Source organism: Danio rerio, chromosome 4 (assembly GCF_052040795.2).
Source record: "Danio rerio strain M-AB ecotype USA chromosome 4, GRCz13ab, whole genome shotgun sequence".
NCBI lineage: Eukaryota > Metazoa > Chordata > Actinopteri > Cypriniformes > Danionidae > Danio > Danio rerio.
In genome coordinates, this window is record NC_141024.2 from 39,902,214 (window position 1) to 39,924,854 (window position 22,641).

General features: G+C 39.8%; 1 protein-coding gene and 5 non-coding genes across 6 annotated transcripts; 5 read left to right on the forward strand and 1 right to left on the reverse strand.

The window, feature by feature from the left end:
- Window positions 1-2,596: 2,596 nt before the first annotated feature.
- Window positions 2,597-2,670, forward strand: trnat-ugu (transfer RNA threonine (anticodon UGU)). Its single transcript has one exon. It is a non-coding gene; the product is annotated as a tRNA-Thr (tRNA).
- A 186-nt stretch (window positions 2,671-2,856) lies between these two features.
- On the forward strand, window positions 2,857-2,930 carry trnat-agu (transfer RNA threonine (anticodon AGU)). Its single transcript has one exon. It is a non-coding gene; the product is annotated as a tRNA-Thr (tRNA).
- Window positions 2,931-3,203: 273 nt separating this feature from the next.
- trnat-agu (transfer RNA threonine (anticodon AGU)) lies at window positions 3,204-3,277 on the forward strand. Its single transcript has one exon. It is a non-coding gene; the product is annotated as a tRNA-Thr (tRNA).
- A 7,003-nt stretch (window positions 3,278-10,280) lies between these two features.
- Window positions 10,281-17,013, reverse strand: LOC141381690 (uncharacterized). The gene is made up of 8 exons (XM_087249610.2): window positions 16,860-17,013; window positions 16,418-16,501; window positions 15,424-15,914; window positions 15,208-15,260; window positions 12,462-12,739; window positions 11,543-12,344; window positions 11,237-11,446; window positions 10,281-10,772 (listed from the first exon to the last, which is right to left on the reverse strand). Exons 3-8 carry the CDS (start codon window positions 15,798-15,800, stop codon window positions 10,318-10,320), a joined length of 2,175 nt encoding a protein of 724 aa, XP_087105736.2. The 5' UTR covers window positions 15,801-15,914; window positions 16,418-16,501; window positions 16,860-17,013; the 3' UTR covers window positions 10,281-10,317.
- A 4,801-nt stretch (window positions 17,014-21,814) lies between these two features.
- Window positions 21,815-21,896, forward strand: trnal-uag (transfer RNA leucine (anticodon UAG)). Its single transcript has one exon. It is a non-coding gene; the product is annotated as a tRNA-Leu (tRNA).
- Window positions 21,897-22,559: 663 nt separating this feature from the next.
- Window positions 22,560-22,641, forward strand: trnal-aag (transfer RNA leucine (anticodon AAG)). The gene has a single exon. It is a non-coding gene; the product is annotated as a tRNA-Leu (tRNA).

Here is a 22,641-nt window from a genome sequence, read left to right on the forward strand (position 1 = left end):
TATTTTGGAGGTCTGTAGATAATGATCAGTAAGATGCGTGGAGACCCTTTTAGTGCTATACTCAGATATTCAAAAGACAAATAGTCACCAAATGACACTTGTTTACATTCATAGACATCTTTAAACAGGGCAGCGATGCCTCCACCTCTCCTATTAACTCTGCAAACACTCAAAAAGTTAAAGTTTAAAGGAGCTGCTTCATTCAGAACTGCTGCGCTACAACTGTCATCTAGCCAAGTTTCATTTAAAAGCATAAAATCAAGGCAATTTGTGTTGATAAAATCATTGACTAAAAGAGACTTATTGTTGAGTGATCTGATGTTTAAAAGCGCTAACTTAACAGTTTTAGCTGTTTTTTCTATAGTAGTCTCAGATCTACATTTAATAGACACCAGATTTAAATGATTTGCTAAACGGCCTGATGAAGTCTTTGGTTTTCTGTCACTTAACACAACACATATCTGCTTAGAGAAAGCTACAGACACACTGGGTTCCTGCTTGTTCTGAAAACATTTGATAAAGACACTGTTATCTAAGCAGGTCCCCGACACACATCACAGAGAGCTCTTGTGTTCACCAGCTGAAGATGGGGCATTGTTGTTGGGGCCCTGGCAGTGTGATCGGAGGGCTCTTCCAGGTGGGCTCATAGGTGGTTGTGGAGCAGGCCGCTTTTTGGTTGGTAACTGGGGGCTTGAGGCAATGGAGTGTGAAAGTTTAGTTCCAGCATACACCAGTTCCTCCATCTTTTTTGAAAAACCCAAGAGTGGTGAACATTGTGACAATGAGAACGTGTCCGGTGACAGAGGCTGTGCATCTGGAGATTCTGTCTGCAGAAATATGTTTTCCTGAGGATCATTTTTGAGTGACGAGACTTGATGCTGTTCTGATGCGTCACATTCTGCCTGTGTTGAGCAGAGGGCAACTGATAGTGTCTCTATCAACATTGGGTGTTTTGGCTGCATGGCATTATCACTGTCCTTGGGTGATTTGTCTGCCACAAGTCCACTCAGGAGCTGATTTGAGGTCCTGTTGTCATCCAGACATTTGCTAGGTGTGTGTGTACAATTAAGTTCAGTGGCATACACAGCTGATGGATGATTGAGGGAGAAAAAAATATTGTCCTTTAGCACCTTTGCACCAAGTTTGTTTGGATGAAGGCCGTCTGATGTAAACAGCTGTCTTTGGTTCCAGAAGAGATTGAAGTTGTCGATGAAATTCAGTCCTTTCTTATTACATGTTTTCTGTAGCCATACATTTAGACCAAGAAGCCGTGAAAACATATTTGTCCCTCTTGCAGGGAGTGGTCCACTTATGAACGGCTGAACCTTCAATCTTTCAGCTGTTTCCAAGAGCTCACAGAAATCTTTCTTGAGCAGTTCTGACTGTTCCTTCCGAATATCATTTTTCCCCACATGGATGATCATCCGTTTTGCAGTACTGTGGTTTTTCAGAATTTCCTCAAGTTCTTTGTTTACATCAGAAACTGTTGCATGAGGAAAGCAGTATGTCATAGTAGATTTGCTCCTGAAATTCTTGATTATTTAATCTCCTACGACTAGTGTTCTTATCTCTGTTGCAATCGGAGCAGAATGCCGCTGTCTAGTCGGCCTTGAGCCTCTGTTCCATGCAGAAGTAGTTGCTGAATCATGCGATCTCTGTCTGACTGCATTTGGGGATTCTTCACCCATATTACTCAAAACTTCATATCTGTTCTGAAGCTGTATTTGAGTCCGAGCTGTATTTGGGGTAGAAGACGCTAATGCGGCAGCGTATGATCTGACCCCACGAGTACCCTTTGGTCTCGCACCTTGTTTATGCCAATGCTCATTTTCAAAAGTTCTTTTCTGTTTTTCTGTGCTCAAAACAGTAGCAGGAACAGATTTATGGGACTCACCGGCTGTGTGCTGAGAGAATCCACAATGAAGCTGAAGTTCTGGTCGGATCGCAAGCAACTTCGTTTCAAGAACTGCAATCTTTTGTAGAAGTTTGTGGCAGTTTGTACAGCAGTGAGAATCTGAATTAATCCGATCCAGAGGCATTTTCACAGCCGTGTCTTCCCGTCTCCGGAATGTAAGCAGCTGGTAGCGGGAGGATTGTTTAGACGAAATTTCCCTCTTGTTAGTAAAGCTATATTCCAGAAAGTTTGTAGATTCGATGCTGATCTTCAAGCTGTGTTGTTTGAGCACTGTGCTGATAGGCTCAAGTTAAAATTAGGGTATAAGATATAAAAGCAAGAGTGCGAAGAGAGGAGCAGTGGGCAAAGACGTCCGAACAGTAGCAAAGCAGGAAGTAGTGTACAGCAGGTGCTAGGTTCAAATCCAAAATGCACCTTTCCCTCAGATTATGGGAGAGTGGCTTTCTGATCTGAAACTCTTTCAATGGCCGATAGCATATGTTTGTCCTGATTTCCATTTTCCGAGCTGACTCTGGGTTTGGATGACATGGTCAGGTTTGAGACATGATCATCCAGACTCTAAAAGACCGCGTCCATCTTGTCAGCATTGTCTGCATCCTGACATGCTGGTTTTTGTTGTGTATTATTTTTTCTTCTTCGATTTTTGTTATTGGGCAAATGTCTCTTACTGTGAATTTCTGAGGCGCTGTGGCTTAGCTGGTCAAAGCGCCTGTCTTGTAAACAGGAGATCCTGGGCTCAAATCCCAGCAGCGCCTTAGTCCAGGTGGTGTGTGTGCTTGTTTTATAGAGCTCACCGGAATGAATTATAAAATTGTATAGCTTTGAGGCGTAATGAATAGTGCGACAAATAGAGGTAAACAACCTCTTTGCTTGCCATTTTAAGACTTGCTGTCTTTTTTGAGTCTCTGTGTGCAAAAACGTCTTGACTCCTATTTAGCGTTGGCGCTGTGGCTTAGTTGGTTAAAGTGCCTGTCTAGTAAACAGGAGATCCTGGGTTCAAATCCCAGCAGTGCCTAATGTACAGGTTTCATGTTTGCTTTTTGTGAAGAGTAACGAGTGTTTACGCAGCGGGATGTTTAGCAGTCATTTCTTAACAAAACTCAAATCCTTAAGAACGCTGCTCGTTCAAGAGGGCTTTGGACGATGGCTTTATATAGCATAGTGTAGTAATGCCTAACCAATTGGACTTTAATATTTCAAGTCCAGACATTCCCACATGCAGCGCTACCGTTGTTAGTTTTTTTTTTTTTTTTTGGAATTAAACATTTAGCCTGTGTCAACGTCGTTTGGCGCTGTGGCTTAGTTGGTCAAAGTGCCTGTCTAGTAAACAGGAGATCCTGGGTTCAAATCCCAGCAGTGCCTTGTCAGCAGTTGGCTATTCTTTCATCGGCCAGAGAGTAATAAAAAGTGCTTTCTGTGCAACAGCGCTAGACAAAGCAGAGCACTTAGGGTCTGTGGCACAATGTATAGCGCATTGGACTTCTAGGCTGTGAGCTGAGCCATTCAAAGGTTGTGGGTTCGAGTCCCACCAGAGTCGCAAGCTTTGCTCTTTTTCTTCATTGACTTAAGGTGTGGTGCGTTTCTAACATTTTAGGCATCTGTCCATCCCGTTTTGCTTCTTTCTTTCATTGCGCAGTGCATGCTCAGATACTAGAGGTACTCTACAATAAAGCCGATGACTTAATTGAGCTGTTTTAAATAAGGGAGAAAACGGTGTAGGGCCTAGTGGGCTTGAGGAATGACTCTAAGGCAAGCTGTGGTTTTGTGGAAAAGTAACTGCCACCTATTGTTGAGATCACGCCTTTTGGATTTGTCGTACAAGAGCATTTTTATACATGTGCAAAGTAACTGAGTAGAAAGCATAGTAAATTTTGCTTCCCCCCCACTGTCTTAGATGAAACTGCATTTGGAAGTATCATATCCAGAGGTTTTTTCTTTTAGTGTTAAGACTAAGTTGGTCAGAGCACCTGTCTTGGGAAAAGCAGGTGCTAGGTTCTAATCCAAACTGCACCTTTCCCTCAGATTATGGGAGAGTGGCTTTCTGATCTGAAACTCTTCCGATGGCCGATAGCATATGTTTGTCCTGATTTCCATTTTCCGAGCTGACTCTGGGTTTGGATGTAATGAAACTGAAGGTTCCAAAAAACACTCAACACATGATTTAGGATAGATTAAATAAAAATAAATTCATACAAACTTGACGAATATTTTATGATTTAGGCAGAGCGACAGGTATTAAGAGTTACAATATTAATACACTGATGATCCCAAAGTAAATTCCAGGTAAATCCTGATTGGATGCCTGCATTACTCATCAATGGGTAAAGAAAAGTTGTTGTGCTAGCTACCCCAGGACGCTGTGGCCACTCAGGAGTCCTTATGTCAAGACCATCATGCCATTTAATTGACTCTTTAACTTTAAGGTATTGTTTTGCATTACTTTTATCATGTAGGTAACGTGTTGTTGTGATTATATCCTAAGTTCTTTATCGTCATTATTATCCCTAGACATTTGTTGGTTGCTTTTATTAATTGTTCTATGAGTTATATTCTATAATAAATAATTTTCATTCAGGCTATTTTTTTGGCTCATCTCTCTTGTATGTTGTGACTCAAACAAGCGGCATGTACTTGATATACTAAAGTAAACAAGTAACTTTAGAAAGAAAGTAAAAAATTTGATTTGGTATGCGAAATGTATTTTTTTGCTGTATGGAACAGAACAAACACTCATTTGGGGGATGGTTGGTCTCTAGAACGACAAAGTCAGTTTGGGGGGGGGGTCTTTCTTTCGAACTAAGGGCCAGTAGAAATACATTCGGTCTTTGGAACGATCGCTGGCAAACGATTGGATGCACTCACCGGGGGGTGTTGATGAAACCCAGGCCCAAACTCACCAAGCCATGCCCGAAGAGAGACCACCTTTCCTGGCTTACCTGTTGGGACGTCCTGCGCCTGGAGGTGCGTGCCCAAAGCCAATTGTCTCTGACCTGACGTCTTGGTTTCGGCGAAGGCGAAGAAAAAGGGAAGTTGTTTATTTTTGGCTTTTGCGGTTGAACGAACCAGGGGTCTAAGGGCAGGCTAGCAGCCCCCAGAGCCAAGCCCCGGCAAGGCCCGGTGACCCTGGTGCAGGCGGGGATCCAGGGTCCAGAGGCATCAAACACTGCCCCAGGTAGGAATGCCCGGGCAAGGCAGGTGCGCGCTATGACCATGGTGCAGGCGGGGATCCAGGGTCCAGAGGCATCAAACGCTGCCTCAGGTAGGAGTGCTCGAGCCCGGGTAAGGCAGGTGCGCGCTATGACCCTGGTGCAGGCGGGGATCCAGGGTCCAGAGGCATTAAACGCTCCCCCAAGTAGGAGAGCCCGGGCGAGGCAGGTGCGCGATATGACCATGGTGCAGACGGGGATTCAGGGTCCAGAGGCATCAAACGCTGCCCCAGGTAGGAGTGCCCGAGCCCGGGCAAGGCAGGTGTGCGCTATGACCCTGGTGCAGGCAGGGATCCAGGGTCCAGAGGCATCAAACGCTGCCCCAGGTAGAAGTGCCCAAGCCTGGGCAAGGCAGGTGCGCGCTATGTAGGGTTGGGTACCAAAACTCGGTGCCATAGTACCTTTGGAACCGGTATGCAACGGATCAAATCAGCATATGAATTTCTGTGCATAACTTCGGTGCTGCAACAAGAACGTAAAGCACACCGGAAGCGCCACTCGGCAACGCACAGTGCCATGCATTTTATAATTAATAATCAACACAAGTCAACGACTCAAAAACACACGCAATATAGCCCACAGTCAGCGCAAACTTCTCATCTGGGTCTCTAATCCTTACCAGCACATGTAAGCTCTATTAGAGTCATTTTGTCATTCCCAGTTCATAATAGTCCAAACGGCGAATCTAATCATGGCAGTTTGTTCATGATTCAGGTTGCTAAAACAATTTTGCTCCTGTGTTTTGTCGGGCTTCTCTTTTTTCCGCGTTTCACTCTCGCTTCACTCTCGCGCTTGTCCTTTTTTTCAGAATGGATCAGATGACGGGGACACTTCAATAATCACACACACGTTCGTTATATCAAAGACGCGGACGCGAGCTCCCAAAAGAAAGCGAATACCGCTCACACTTTTAGACGGGCTTGTAAAACAACAACAGGACACGGCAGATTTTTCTTCTTGGCTGTTTGTCTGTTCGTGGAGAATTTGGAATTTGAGTTACATTGAGTTCTATTGCAGGTGCTCACCAAGACCGGGGTTCGAATCCAGCTAAAGACGCTTTATTGTTGTTGGTTTATTATTACTCAATAAACTAACTGTTTGAATGTATAATGCTCGAAGGTAAATAAAATATGCCTAAGCACTTTATTCTTGTGTTTTTTGACATTCTTTCATGAAAAATAAAGCATACCAACTTGAATGTGTCATTATTTAGTAGTTGTTGTAGCATTGTTATGCTTATGGTTATTATTGTTCTGTATTTTGATGTACAAATGATCTATAGAAATGTGATAGAGTATATAGTGTACACACACACACACATATATACATATGTATGTATGTATATATATATATATGTATATATATGTGTGTGTGTGTGTGTGTGTGTGTGTGTATAGTGTGCATTGTGTATATGGAATTAAAAGTCAAGTAGTCAGTTATTTATATATGCATTATTTATCTAACAATTGTCAACAGAACAGTAATGAATATAGAGTAGAAAATGTAAAAATAATAAATTAGTTAATAATAATATAGTATTAACAATATAAATAAACAATGTTAATAAAATGTTAAATACAAACAGAAACCGACACAAAGTGGACTTAAAAATGTTAAATAAATTTAGAAACCAACAATAAGTGAAATAGAATAAATTTAACTATTGTGGTTGTAACCTGTATACACTTTATACATACACACTAGGGTTGGGCATCTAAGCTATAATGCCGATCCGATACGCATCTCGATACAAAGAATACGATCCGATATATTAGCGATACATTTGTGACATATTGCGATGCAACACGATACGATTCACACCCATATCACGATACAATGCGATAATTCAGCACTAACTAATTAAATCAAGTTTATGAGATGATGTGAAAGAGGATGCTGTGCCATTGAATGAGTTTGATTATTTATAAACCAAGCAAAACCAAGACTTTTTTACAAACTGGCTCTTCTCTCAGAGCCAGAGTGTACAGTAGAGGGCCATTTTAGAACATATAGCACATATTATTTAAGTATTTTCAAGATAAACAGAATGTATAAGTGCAATATATATTAAAAAATATATATATTTGCACTCTTTCAACATAAATAAATTTAGCATTGCACAACAAGAATTGTGATTTAACTTTTCAACTATGAAAACAAGTTTTACAAAGATATATTTTGCCACTGATTATTCAAAACTTAAGGTCGTGAACTAGCAGTGTTATGCTGCGTTGAAACATCACTGTCACTGTAAACAACAGGCTAATAAAAATAACAAACCAGCAATCTTCTTGCTGTGAGGTGGTCAAACTACCCACTGTGCCACCGTGACACCCAATTATTTTTATCATTATTATTATTATTATTATTATTAAATAAAAATTAACAGGAGGAGGTGTTTAACCTTCGTTCTCCGTGACACTAGGCTGAATATCTTTGCAGATGAACAATGCAATAGCATTCGTTATTGGCGTAGAGCGAGCAGAACTGTTGCGCATGGAAAAAAAACTTTCAATGCTTTTCTCACCACTTTTGGAGCTGGTTGAAGCAGTGCGAAAGCCGGGGATGCAGAAACACTAGAAGATGCTTTCACAACAACACCGTGGCGCCGCTTCAAGTGACATTTCAGATTAGTCGTACTGCCCGCGTATTTTACAGATGCGCGGCACATTTTGCAAATTGCATCTGTCCTGTCATGTCGTCCATCCTTAAATCCATAATGTTGATTGCCATACTTTAGATTTAAAACTCAGTGGGGAATAAAATGTTTGTTTTGCTTCTCGCGCTTTCTGAGGGCGCTCCACTAGCTTCATCCGCACACCTCATACACTGAGTTGTAGTGTGTGCACATCCGCAAATCCGTTGCTAAGGCTTACTTTAAGTAGGTCGATTAAATTATGCGCCAAAAACAGGTTGACAACACTTGTTAATAAATAAAAAATACATTCTATATTAAAAATATAAGCTGTATCTCGGAAAAATCGATGCATCTCGCAAAAACCGATGCATCTCGATTTGCTTCCAAAATTTCATTCATCCTCTGCTGCTCAACCGATGCACTCGCATCGTGCACGCGCATGACCGCGTATCGATACATATCGGTTAATCTTCCCATCCCTAATACACACACATATAAATAATAAATAAGTTAAATAAAATGTCAACAAAATAAATAAACTATCTAAATAAAAAGTGCAATAAAACAGAATCAAACAAGGCAATTGAAGAACTATTATGGTTAAAAACTATATAAACTATAGACATACACATAAATAATAAACAGTTAAATAAAATGTTAACAAAATAAATTATTTTTATAAAATGTGAAATAAAATAGAAACCAACAAGTGAAATAGTATAAATTGAAGAACTATTATGGTTGTAAACTTTATACACTCTGTACACACACGCATATATGAATAATAAATTAAATAAAATGTAAACAAAATAAATACACTATTTAAATAAAATGCGCAATAAAATAGAAACCAACAACAAGTGAAATAGAATAAACTGTAGAACTGTTATGGTTATAAACTATATAAATACACACACATATATAAATAATAAATAAGTTAAATAAAATGTTAACAAAATAAATTATTAAAAATTAAAATGTGCAAAAAAACAAGTGAAATACAATAAATTGAATTATTATGGTTATAAACTGTAAACACTATACACACACACACACACACACACATAAATAATATAAAAGTTAAATAAAATGTCAACAAAATAAATACACTATTTAAAGAAAATGTGAAATAAAAATATAAACTAACAGCAAGTGAAATTAAATAAATTGAAGAACTATTACACTATATACATACACAAACAAACAAACACATTATTTTGAATTGGTCCTTTTCATTTCCTCTAGCCACTCTTCTTTAGTTAAAGTTTCAGTCTGTGGGCAGTACACCCTGCCCCTGAGTTGGCTATGGCCTGTGGCATTTGTTTTGAACTGCCCACACTTTTTACAAGTGTTCGCTTGAACAGTTCTCTGGTACGGTCTTTTGGGAATGGCTCCAGATGTGGACGGTGATGCAGCAGGCTGTGAGCTGGTACTGGACATTGTTGGCTGAAGTGGTGGCTGTCTGAGTGGCATCCCCTGCACCATTGGGATACCCTGGGCCATCTGCACTCCTTGCATCAACGGGATACCCTGGGCCATAAGGATTCCCTGGACCATTGGCACAGCATGGAACATTGGTACACCCTGAAACATCGGCATACCCTGGTGTAGCTGGGATGTATATGTTGGGTACCATCTGCAGCGATGCTCCAGGTGCTGGTGGTGTAAATATGACCTGGGTCTGTACTGGTGCCTTGGATCTGAGTGGGGGTCGTCCAACAGATGTCTGCCTCTGCCTTGCCTGACCTGCTGTGCTCTCTGGCAACACATACTGGTGCTACTCTCCTGGTTAGTCTGGCTCTGTCCGAAGACTTTTGGCAACTGGGAGAGGTTCCTGGGCTTCTGGGAGGGGTTGAGGCAACTGAATACCCTGAAGCAGCACAGACAGCTCCTGCTTCTTCTGTCTGTTATTAAACCACTGAATCAGGGTATTCTGGTTTACCTCAACCAGCTGCATGGATGTACCTCCCATTACCAAGCTGTTGCCCAGTACGAGTTTCCTAATCCTGCGGTAGTCTTGCAGGATCAGAGACCATCTTGAAAGGGTTCCCTTGCCTTTTCGCTTGGGACTAGGGTGGATGGTACAAAGCCTAATAAAGATGGTCTCCACAAGACGGCAACAGTCAGGCCACTGAGCAGGAGCACTGCTTGCACCTAGCACACACCTGGTAGTGCTCTCCACACCAGGGGTGTGAGTGGGCTTCTTGGGTGTTTTAAATCGACCACTCAGCAGTCGCTTCTGGTGTCGAGCTGCATACACCACCTGCTTCTTGTCTTGGTCATGCAGGCTTTGCCAAAGACCAATGATCTCGTTGGCCTCCTGGTTGGTGAGGCTGAGGGTTTTGTGGGTCCGAAGCTCAACCAGATATTCAGCCAGCCTGTCCACATGCTGGAAGCCCGAAATATTTTGGTAGTCAACAGCCTAATGAAAGCACAACAAAAAAAATAGCACATTAAATTGTTCAATGCATAATTCCATAATTGTTTCTGTTATCATGTTGAAGCTGCACTACGGAAATAAACCTGATGCGTGTTTGACTTTACACTTTATTTTAAAATTATTCTAGATCATTGTAAAGACAGAAATTAGTGGGACTTACAGTCTCTTCATCACCATCGTCATCATCACCATCATCATCGTCGTCATCATGATTATATTCGTCATCAACTTCCGTAGCCTCTTCTGGCTCTAAGGGCACAGGTGAAATTGGTTCTTCAGGCTGCGCAGGTGGGTCAGGGACCAGTGCAGGGCATGTGGAGACTGGCAAAGAAGCGACACTGCTGGTGACTGCAGTGGAGGAACCCAATCTCAATGTGGAGGAGGATGGTGACAGAGCAGCCTCCGGATCAACAATAGTGTGATCCTCACTGATGTCACAGAAGCCCTCATCTTCTTCTCGCTCATCCACATTGAGATCCTCAATGAGCTCAGCAGTCTGCTCACAGTCTGGGTTCATGTTCTGCAGTGCCTGACCAGTCTGCTGGAACAGATACTGCACTCCAATGAGCTCACCTGAAAAAAATAAATGAAACATAAATAAACTAATTTTAAGAGCCATGTTTGATTGGGTGTTGAAGTAGCAAGTAGTTTTAAAAGCTCAACGTCAAGGAAGAAACAAACAAAAACATACATTTTAATCAGAGATCCAAAACATAATAAATATTCTGGACAAAACATCTAATGAAATGCAATGGAAATACAACGAAAACAGAGAAATGTACAAATAAATTTCCCTCAAAGCTTGTAGCATTATGTTTGATAATGACATGTAATAATAATGTAATAATAATTTTGTATCTTGCTTTACTTCAGTAAATAGTCATGAAACAATACATTTGTTCTTACAAATATTTAAAGACAAGTAAAGATTTCACAGCACAAAGCTCATGAACATTGACCTACTGTATCAAACTGGATACAGTAGATGGAGAGAACACAGAAATTGCAGGTTTATTAAAAATAGCAAAATGTCTTACCAGTGTAACGTGCAGGCGGACAAAAGTTGGGCACCACTTTTCTCCCAAACAGCTTTTCAAAGTTGCAGTTTACACAGTGAACAAGTTCTCCTGTGTAGCTGCGTAAAGCTGATGGTTCAGATGCCAAGGAAGCAGCCTCCCGGTCCTGGTTCCACCTGTTTAGTCCCTCCAGCAAATAAATCTGAAAGTTCAGACTATTTGCGCTGTACCCTGTAAATATTAAAAACAATGTTTAGGACTTAATTACAAAACAAACACACAAAGACATTTAATGCGTTTTTACACAATGTTTGTGCAGAATCATACCTGGGATGAAACGATTGAGGTGTAAATGAAAGGACTCGAGAGACGTGGAGCCCCTGGCACATCTGTAGGTCCGTAGCAGAACACCTCCCTTGGTTATGCTCCCCGTTTCAGTATAGAGCATGACACCAGGGGGGTCCTGAATGCATTTTATATGCCTTTTTTGGACACTCCAGATGTGCTCCATCCTTTCCTTGTCTAAAAGAGGAACGCCCAGCGAGTCATTGCCCTTGTTGCTCATGAGCTCAGTAAGAAGCTGTTCAAGTAGAAGCATGGTAGTCTCCTCCCCACGGGTCCTCCTCCGGCAATGGAGAGCCAGCTCCTCCCTGGTGAGATGCTTGTTGACATCAGCATCTGTCAACGCAGGCAAACCTTGGGACATCAACAGTGCTCGCTTTTCTTGGCGTAGCAAAGAAACATCAGCCGCATCCCATTCAAAAATGCACGCAGAGATCCGTGACATGAAGATGGGATACAGTTGATGAGCATCAGTTGTACATCCCACAGCAATCCTGCGCATAAAGTGCCAGATGTCCAATTTCACAGTCAACTCCGGCCATCCTCTGAACCTAGCTTTGAGTTTGGTCTCACCCACATCAGTGCAGCACCCACAGTCCACATACAAAACAGCAGGTGGATCCACACCAGCCTCCTGGTATCTTCTGAAAAACCCATCCACCATCCTGTCCAGTCCTGCTCCTTCCTGGGTAGTGAGCACACTTATCAGCACCTGACCAAACTCATTGCCAACAGAGGTGAGCCAGAGTCCTGTTCCTCTTGCTGTCCCGGCCAGCTTTTTTGTGATCTAGATCAGACAAGAGAAGAACCATGGTGTATCATCAGATCAAGTAGACTACACAAAGGGTTTTTACCAATGCTGGAATATAATAAAGAAATTATAAATTGATGAATATCCACTAACCTTTTTAGTTGAATCCATCTTCAAGATGGACCCATGGGTCGATGTTATCCTGGCATGGATTTCATTCAACCTTGTCAAGATGTCCTGGCTGTAGACAGTGAGGAGCCACTTGCAGTTTGGCACAACTGTAGGTGCTGGGGGCTCCTGGAAGGTGATCGGCAACACCCCAGGTCCACTGAGGAAATCCACACACTGAGTGGTGTAGCGGGCTAGACGCTGGAGCCACTCTTCACTGTGGTTTTCCTTCAGTTGTTTGATGACCCTTGTGGGGCTGGTGCCTACACTGTTAAAAATTGTCCCGTTAAAAAACAGTAAAATACTGGCAGCTGCAGTTGCCAGCAATGTACTGTTATTTTACAGTATGTTGCTGTAAAAATACATGAACTACATTGATATACACAATACTCAAGTGAACTCATTTTGCTCACTGAAAGCAACTGCCTCAACTTGGTCAACTGCTGAATGAGTTTATGAAGTAATGTGCTATATATGCTCAGAAGCATACTTATAATGATAACTTATTGTAGTTAATTAGAAAAGTTCAGTTTAACTCTAATGTCTTATTTTTCACAACAGCACACATACATGTAAATCTGGAATCACCAGAGAGATTCTGACTGCATCAGCAACTAAACAGCCGCTATCTTTAAATAGAGAAACATGCAGAATAACATCAGCAGTTCATTGTTCATCTTTAACTCATACACTGGCTCTACTCTCCTCCACAACGGTGACAGACAGAAGAAATTAGCTTCAGGTTTTACAGTAAAATACTGTTTTTTCCTTGATTTAACAGTAATCTACTGGCAGCTGTGGTTGCCAGCAATCTACTGTTTTTTTACAGTCTATTTCCGTTGTGTAAATTAACAGTATATTACTGTTAAAATACATTTTTACACTGTTTTTACCTCTCACACCTTTAACCCTTTAAACCCCAGAGCAAATACTTCAGTTTTTATTGAAGTGTCCACACTACTGAGTGTTCAAGAAACATGTAGCAAAGCTGAAGTAAATTCATTAATTAACTGACTAATTAAATGATAATTGAGGATTAACAATGAACAAATGAGGAAATACTGAAGGGAAAAAACAAGAACAGAACATAGAAAACTTTAGTCACAGCTGTATAATGAAATAACCTGAAGAACAACAAATTATTAAATCATTTAAATGATCAGCGGATGATTAAAAACTCTACAAACATCATCACCAGCTACACTTATTACTTAATACATGTATTTTTGTATAACATCTACTAAAGTTCTTTTTGAGAAAAAGTGAAAGTTTTACGTCACCATCATGGAGAACAGAGTTTGCTTTAGTTGGGCTCTTAGCACGTTTATTTTGAACATTTATATATTTTGGCTGCTGCAATTGTTAAGAACTTTGTTTAAATAGCTCCTTTGTTGAGGCAAGCCAGCCAAAAACCTAAATAAGATCTGGTGATGTTCATGTTGCTATTAAATGGCAGAGTCTGTTCTCATTTAGTATAATAAAAATTACTGCTCCTATTCAATGTTAAATCTATTGCTTTACATTATATGTATATATATGGCAATGATTTCTGGAAGTTTTTAAGAATGTCTTGGACAATAACACTGCTCTATGGTGTAATTCGCACTCAAACAGACATCAATAATCAGCATATGAACCTCAATAATGGTGACAACAAATTTAACAAAATTAACAGTTTAACTCACAAACAGGCACTGAAAGTCTAAACATAAACAACAGCAGAATCAAACACAAATAAAGAAAACTGTTAGACCATTATACAACATTTATTTGTACCGCAATGCATGCTGGGATATTTGTACCGTGCCACTCCCAGCAAGCATTGCAGCATAAAACATTTGAGATGTTACCATTGTTGAGATACAAGGTCAGATTCATGAGGTCTGAGTGTATATTTATCATAACTGAACTGTTTTTGTATGTTATTTCTTAACTGTTAAGTAATTAGAGGTATCTTTTCTGTTTCCACTTCTCATTAATTAAAATAAAACCTGCAACTAAGCATAATATCTATTGCATGATGCCCTTCTTCCAGATTTATAACAAAACATTTATCAGTACTAATTTCAAACAAATAGATTTCTCTATTTATTGACTTTCCAACTTGATTGCTATAATATTAGCATTTTGATAATTACTTATTATAGTAATTGGAGAGTCTGAATTAATAAGTTCAATGGTGAAGAGCCCAACTAAATCAGCCCCTCACTCCATTACGGTGACACAAAAAACACCTTAATTTCTGTTGGATCTCAATGAGAATAGTAGGGAAGTCAAATCAGTCAGTAATAAGTGTGTGTCTACTGTTGTTTGTGGAGTTGTTTAATGATCCTCTGCTGAGACTGAAGCTGTTTTATTTTATTTTATTTAATGTTGTAACTCAAGTCACTGTTTGTGTTTCTTGTTTATTTTCTTCAGTAATTGTAATTATTAACAGCAGGTGTTCATCAGTGTCTGAATTCACTCATTAGTGTTCATTAACTCTGTCAGGTGAACTATATTAGTTAACTAGTGTATGAAATAGTGAACAAGGACACAAAGTGTGATTTCAAACACAGACTTCAAAACATCGAATCTGAACTCTGTTAGCTCACAGTTTTCTGCAGTTGGTTACTTTCTCGAAAACAAAAATGTTACCCAGAAAGCACTGTTTTTAACAGAATATTACTGTTTTAGTGAAAAACATTATTTTACCGTAGAATCTGACCGTTTTTTAACAGCAATTTTTTACAGTGTAGTCCACGCTCACGCAGTAGGCGAATGACTCTTATATCACAGGCGTACCTTAGGAATAGAAAAATATTAATATAAACATATATATAAATATATATATATATATATATATATATATATATATATATATATATATATATATATAAAGTATTATCATATATCTGTGATGATAGGTTAACAACTGCACGAGGAATAAAGGTGTTCAATTACTCACTTCTGTGTGAGAATGACCCGAAACTCTGAGCGATGGCCAAGATCCAGCTGCTGCAAGACAGTCTGACTCCAGGACACATGCGAGGCTTTGCACTTGGTACAGATGAGGGTTTCTGTAACCATGTTGTACATCCTGTCGATGTCCAGAACCTGCCGTGCCCTTTTGTGCAGACTTCCACCTGTCAGCTGATGCTGTCCACATGCAGGATTAGGGCAAAGTACTTTGACCCTCCACAGCTTGTATGGCATCCACATCAAAAGTGAATGACAGAAAAATCTGTCTGGAGCTGGAGCCTGATTGTATGTAAGTGCAGGCTGTGGAGGGTAATACCAGAGCTGGAGGTTGTCTCGAAGCTCTGGCTTTCCTTTGGACCCCATTTTAAAAAGCCTGCTGGCAATCCACTTGTGGTCCTCTGATGGCAAGGTTTCAGCCCAAAGGCGCGGAAGTGGAACAGCTGATGGAGCTTGCAACAATGACCCAGAAGGTGCAGTCTGTGAAGGAAAATAGATAAAACCTTTAGTCTGGTAATGTAAATGCACCTTACATATTTGAGTGAGTACCCTCACATGATATCATGATTATAATCTAAATACCTTTGATTTTAAGTGATTGTTTTTAAATACCTTATTATGTATTTCAATTCCAAAAATCATTAATAGAATTTCACCAATAAACATTTTCTTTAAAGAAGCAAAAGTATTTTCCAATACAGTTATTTCTCTTTTTCCTTTCTACTTCTTTTCCATCCATTTTCTTTTCTTTTACTACTGTGAACATAAAATATCAACAACAGAAGGCGTAATTTTTGTGATTCTTTGCTTTATTTTTTCCTCTCTTTATTTTGTTAACATTTATACATATATCAAGCTTAGTTAATTAACATCAAGTCAATTTAATTGGCTGGTCTTAAAACCACTTTGTGTGAATTCAGCTGGGGAAGCAAATATGCAAACCAAATTACCTTTTTTTGGACAGAAAATATGAAATTACTTACTGAGACAATGCCGGACGGCTCTGTGGAACTGGTCACTGCCGTAGTGGATGTGAGGACGGGGGCAGAAACTTGAAGGTCCTGTGTCTGTACAAACAAGCAGTATAACAAAGTGCATTTTGTAAATATATATCTATAAGTAACATTAACTAATCAGAATTTTTTGCAACCATTACTTTATTTGAACATTAATGTATAAAATCCATTGGGAATGAATGATTGCTGCTAAACTGTAAAATTTTGTCACAGCGCTTCTATGCAGAACAAAAAGTTTAAAGAATGGTGCTTATTTTTAATATATATGTTTTTATGCACTAAAAGAATACTACAGAGATGTTTTATTGAGATTTAATGTGACTGTACTTAACAAAAATACAAATTTACATAAAAAAAATGCTTATACCAAATTCTCTCAGAAAGCTATGTGGATTATGACAATACTTACAGCCGTGCTTGGTGTAGAAGCACTACACACTGCTGAACTGGGCTGAACGTCAACCTGTGATGGTCTTCTAGCCACACTAAGATTTGGCTTTGCTGCAGCAATGTGGGATCCGGAAAATCTTGGTTTGGTGAACTCAAAAAGGGCAAGACAAAAAGCATTTCAGTAAAAACACTGTGTTCACAATGGCAAAATGTACACTACTGTTCAAAGGTTTGCGATCTGCTCAATGTATTTTTTTTATGTTTTAATTATGTTTATCAAGGCTACATTTATTTGATCAAATATTTAGTAAAAACTGGAATAATGTGGAATAATAATATAGGCAAATTAAATAAAGAATAATTTATTCAAACAAATCAAATCAAATAAAATCTACTTAATTTATGAGTTAATCAAACACAATAGAATTCTTGCAAAATATGAGTAATATTAAGCTTTTATATTTTAACAATAATAATTTTTTGAACATTAGTGTATATCACATTAAATTTCAAGCAATTAGAAACTATCTTTCTATATGTCAGTTGTACAATCAGTTTGATTTCTCTACAGTGTTTCGAGTTCAAGCTGTTTTTACTACCACCCTCTGCTACTTTTACAGGTAGAAATAAGATATAAGTTAGAATAGATTTAATTAGACAACTGGTTCATTGCAAATAAATGTGACACATTAGGCTTTGATTAAAATTATAGTTTTCTGGATCAAGGAGCAATATGCAAACAAATATTTTTTTTTTACTACCAAAGGAATAAAGTATTGCATTATGTTATATACAGTATTATTGTACTATTATTACATCATGCATTTCAACAAAAACATACATTGTATATTACAACATCACACTATGTGTTATATACAGTTGAAGTCTGATTTATTAGCCCGCTTTTTAATTTTTTTCCACCAATTTCTGTTTAATGGAGAGAAGATTTGTTTAGCACATTTTTTTAAACATCAAAGTTTTAATAACTCATTCCTAAGAACTGTTTTATTTTATCTTTGCCCTGATGACAGTAAATAATATTTGACTAGATATTCTTCAAGACACTTTTATACCACTTAAAGTGACATTTGAAGGTTTAACTAGGTAAATTAGGTTAAATAGGCAGGTTAGGGTAATTAGGCAAGTTATAGTATAACGATGGTTTGTTTTGTAGACTATGCCAAAAAAAAAAAAAAAAAAGCTTAAAGAGGCTCATAATATTGACCTTGAAAAATGTATTCGAAATAAAACAAATAAGACTTTCTCCCAGAAGAAAAAAATATTATCATACCTGTGGTAGCAAAAAAATATATATATATTTTTAAATAAGTACTTTTTCAAGATAATACCTCAGACTCGTTGTTTAGAAAAAGTACAAATTTTAGCTTACACTTAAAATCAAAACAAAGTATTTACTATTAGTGTTTATTATGTATCATTATCTGAAGACAAGAGGTTAAAATGTAGCTTAAAAAACTGTGACCCTGACCATGACCTGACCATGTAATTTAATCCAATCACAGAAACTCAAATCGACTAATCAGCAACGGTCTGCTTCCCCCCACTGTGCAAGAGGTGTGTAAAGAAGCAGGTCTCTAGCAACACCTCAACTTTTTTATTGCTTTTTGTTCTTTTCTCTCCTATGTTTGAACTTTGAACACCTTGAACACTTGAAACACTGAAATTGTCATTTCTTTTGATTTAAAAAAAAATGTACCATTGACAATTGCGGTGAAATCTTTGATGCCACTGATGGAGTAGACGGGGGCTGGGGCTGGGCCTCAAGTTGTCTCGTCTCCATCACCTCCTGAGCAGGTACAGTTGGGGCAGGTTGTTGCACCGTTTGTGCTGGAGCAGCAGAAGCAGTACTCTGCTGAAAATAAATCACAAAAATACATATAATCATGAAAAAGGAAAGGCATTCTAGTAAATAAAAATAAACACATATTGACTCAAAAATACACCTTTTGAGTGTGAAAACCACATGTGCATTTCAGCACAACTCCAAGCAAAGTCCTCTGCCCACGAGATTGCAATGGGCATCTCTCAATCTGAAAAAATCATGAAAGATATATTAAATAATTTTACACAATACAAAAAACTTTTATAACTAAATAAGAATTTTTACTCAATGACTCCCTTAATGAAGCACACAATAGCTCTGTAAATTAATTTACCACTGTTTCTAGAATGTGTTTAATATTTGTCTAATATGTAATCGTACAGTTTGTATCTCCAAAAACGAAAAGAAGAATAAAAGGAACTGGACAGGAACATTTCAGGCCTTAAAACCACATGCTGTATACTGTACTCATAATCCCTTCCCCCACCTTTTCAGATCTCTCTCATAAACGGTCAAACTTACTAAATTATTCGACGTAAATCTCAAAATACATGAAATTTAAAACACTTTAATATTTAAAAACAAGTATGACATGTTTTACACAGATACTGTACTGAATGTACTGAAGCCTAACAAGTTAACGTTACTCTGTTAAGCAAATTTCAACAAACGTTATATCATGTAAACGAAATACACACCCTTTGATAAATCTCATGACACTTTTTTTGTCGAGGAGCTGGCCTGTTTCCCTCATTTGATGGCCAAACTCCTGTGCTGGCAAACTTTTTCAAACGTGAAATCCAGTCAGCGTCTGACATGGCTTTATGATATTTTCCAGACATTTTTGTCCTATAAATTAAACGGTTCTGAATTAAAGTATCCAAATTTGAAATACAACACACTAAAACATTAATTTGTGCAATTGTGTAGTTTTTCCTACCTTTTTTAAGAAATCACTATCGGAAAAAATCCTTTACTGTAAGCAAAACGATGCTGTGCTCTGTCGAATGATGCTGTTCGTTGAATATCACTGATGGTCAATGAACTTTTTTGACCTCTGACCCGCCTCCAGAGGACCGCGTCATTCCTTCGTGTACCTTCGGCTCAGTTCGGAAAATTGATTGACATCTGACTGACCTGTTTGACTGCACACCTAGCGGTGATTCTTGGAACAGTTCCTCCCCCCCGGCTTCAACATTGTCTCGACTCTGATTGGTCCAAATGTTGAAAATATTGAGAATTCCGGTCCGCGATTGGCTGCAAATGTTGAAGCGCTGCAACGTGATTGGTTACAATGTTGGAGCGAATCGCTCCGATTGGCTCTCATCTTCAACATTTGTGAAATATTGTCGGACTATCCTTCGGCAGCTGGCGGGTGCGTGGGTTCGAATCCCACCGCTGCCAGGCAGTCCTTTTAGGATGCTTGAGAATGACCTCTCTGCTTGAGCAAACATACTTGTAAAGTAATACTGCATGCTTTCACTCACATCCAAACGTAGACTCCTTGGCCAAAGTTGAAGGGCTCTCGTTGGTGTGACAGCAACACATCCCCAAGCTCGAATCTGCTCAGGAGCAAGTGTCTTTCCCACGATAAGATTGCAGCATCTTAAAGTCTGCACTAGAGGTCTCTCTCTGCCATTGCTCCTTTTAGCAAGAGCACCCTATTGAAACAGGAACAGTAAAAATTCACAATTAGAGTAGTAATACTCTATAACTGGATTTGAATATAATAACAACAACAATGTGGAGTCTGCTGTGATGGAATCAGTAACTTTCACTCTTTTGTGAAATAACAGTTACCTTACGTAGACTCCTTGGCCAAAGTTGAAGGGCTTCACTAGGAAGCTCGGCGTCCTCTCTGCTTCCGTAAAATTGGGCAAAAAAGGGACCACTGCATGGAGTCATCTGGGATAGCGTAGCCAAGGGATCTAAGGCGCTGGACTTAGGCTCCAGTCTCTTTGTGGGTGTGGGTTCGAATCCCATCTGCTGCCAGGCAGTCCTTTTAGGATGCTTGACAATGACCTCTCTGCTTGAGCAAACAGACTTGCAAACACATCCCCAAGCTCGAATCTGCTCAGGAGCAAGTGTCTTTTCCACGATTAGATTGCAGCATCTTAACAAAGTCTGCACTGGAAGTCTCTCTCTGCCATTGCTCCTTTTAGCAAGAGCACCCTATTGAAACAGGAACAGTAAAAATTCACAATTAGAGTAGTAATACTCTATAACTGGATTTGAATATAATAACAACAACAATGTGGAGTCTGCTGTGATGGAATCAGTAACTTTCACTCTTTTGTGAAATAACAGTTACCTTGTAATCAGGTGCTTAAATGCATTGCAGCTGGCTGCCGTTTGGAGTAGACTTCAAATGCCTTGAGGTGTGCTCTAATAGAGACAGAACTGTGCTTGACAGGAAGGTGGGAGTGCTTCCTAAGATAGTATTAAGCAGCTCTCTTTCTTTGTGGATGAGCTTCAGCAATGCATGGCCAAATTCAACTGATTTCCCAGCGCTGTTGCGCTACATGAAACAAGTTGGTGCGAAAACTGCTCAGGGAAAGCAGCTTGGCAAGGTAGCGTGGCCGAGCGGTCTAATGGCTGGATTAAGGCTCCAGTCTCTTCGGGGGCGTGGGTTCGAATCCCACCGCTGCCAGGCAGTCCTTTTAGGATGCTTGAGAATGACCTCTCTGCTTGAGCAAACATACTTGTAAAGTAATACTGCATGCTTTCACTCACATCCAAACGTAGACTCCTTGGCCAAAGTTGAAGGGCTTCACTTGGAAGCTCGGCGTCCTCTCTGCTTACGTAAAATTGGGCAGAAAAGGGACCACTGCATGGAGTCATCTGGGATAGCGTAGCCAAGGGATCTAAGGCGCTGGACTTAGGCTCCAGTCTCTTTGTGGGTGTGGGTTCGAATCCCATCCGCTGCCAGGCAGTCCTTTTAGGATGCTTGAGAATGACCTTGCTGCTTGAGCAAACAGACTTGCAAAGTGATACTGCACGCTTCAGCTCGCATCCAAATGTAGACTTCTTGGCCAAAGTTTAAGGGCTTCACTAGGAAGCTCTGCGTCTTCTCTGCTGTTCTGCTTCCGTAAAATTGGGCAGAAAAGGGACCACTGCAAGGATACATCTAGGGTAGCGTGGCCGAGGGGTCTAAGGCGCTGGATTTAGGTTCCAGTCTCTTCGGGGGTGTGGGTTCAAATCACACCGCTGCCAGATGTGATTTTAAACATGGACAAACTGCTTGAATGCGTGCTTGTTCTCAGTGACCGCTGGAAATGAGAGAGTACATTTAAGTTGGCAACTATTCAGTATAATGTGTTCTTTGAAACTCACGGCAGACTCGTTGGTGTGACAGCAACACATCCCCAAGCTCGAATCTGCTCAGGAGCAAGTGTCTTTCCCACGATTAGATTGCAGCATCTTAACAAAGTCTGCACTGGAAGTCTCTCTCTGCCATTGCTCCTTTTAGCAAGAGCACCCTATTGAAACAGGAACAGTAAAAATTCACAATTAGAGTAGTAATACTCTATAACTGGATTTGAATATAATAACAACAACAATGTGGAGTCTGCTGTGATGGAATCAGTAACTTTCACTCTTTTGTGAAATAACAGTTACCTTGTAATCAGGTGCTTAAATGCATTGCAGCTGGCTGCCGTTTGGAGTAGACTTCAAATGCCTTGAGGTGTGCTCTAATAGAGACAGAACTGGGCTTGAGAGGAAGGTGGGAGTGCTTCCTAAGCTAGTATTAAGCAGCTCTCTTTCTTTGTGGAGGAGCTCCAGCAATGCATGGCCAAATTCAACTGATTTCCCAGCGCTGTTGCGCTACGTGAAACAAGTTGGTGCGAAAACTGCTCAGGGAAAGCAGCTTGGCAAGGTAGCGTGGCCGAGCGGTCTAAGGCGCTGGATTAAGGCTCTAGTCTCTTCGGGGGCGTGGGTTCGAATCCCACCGCTGCCA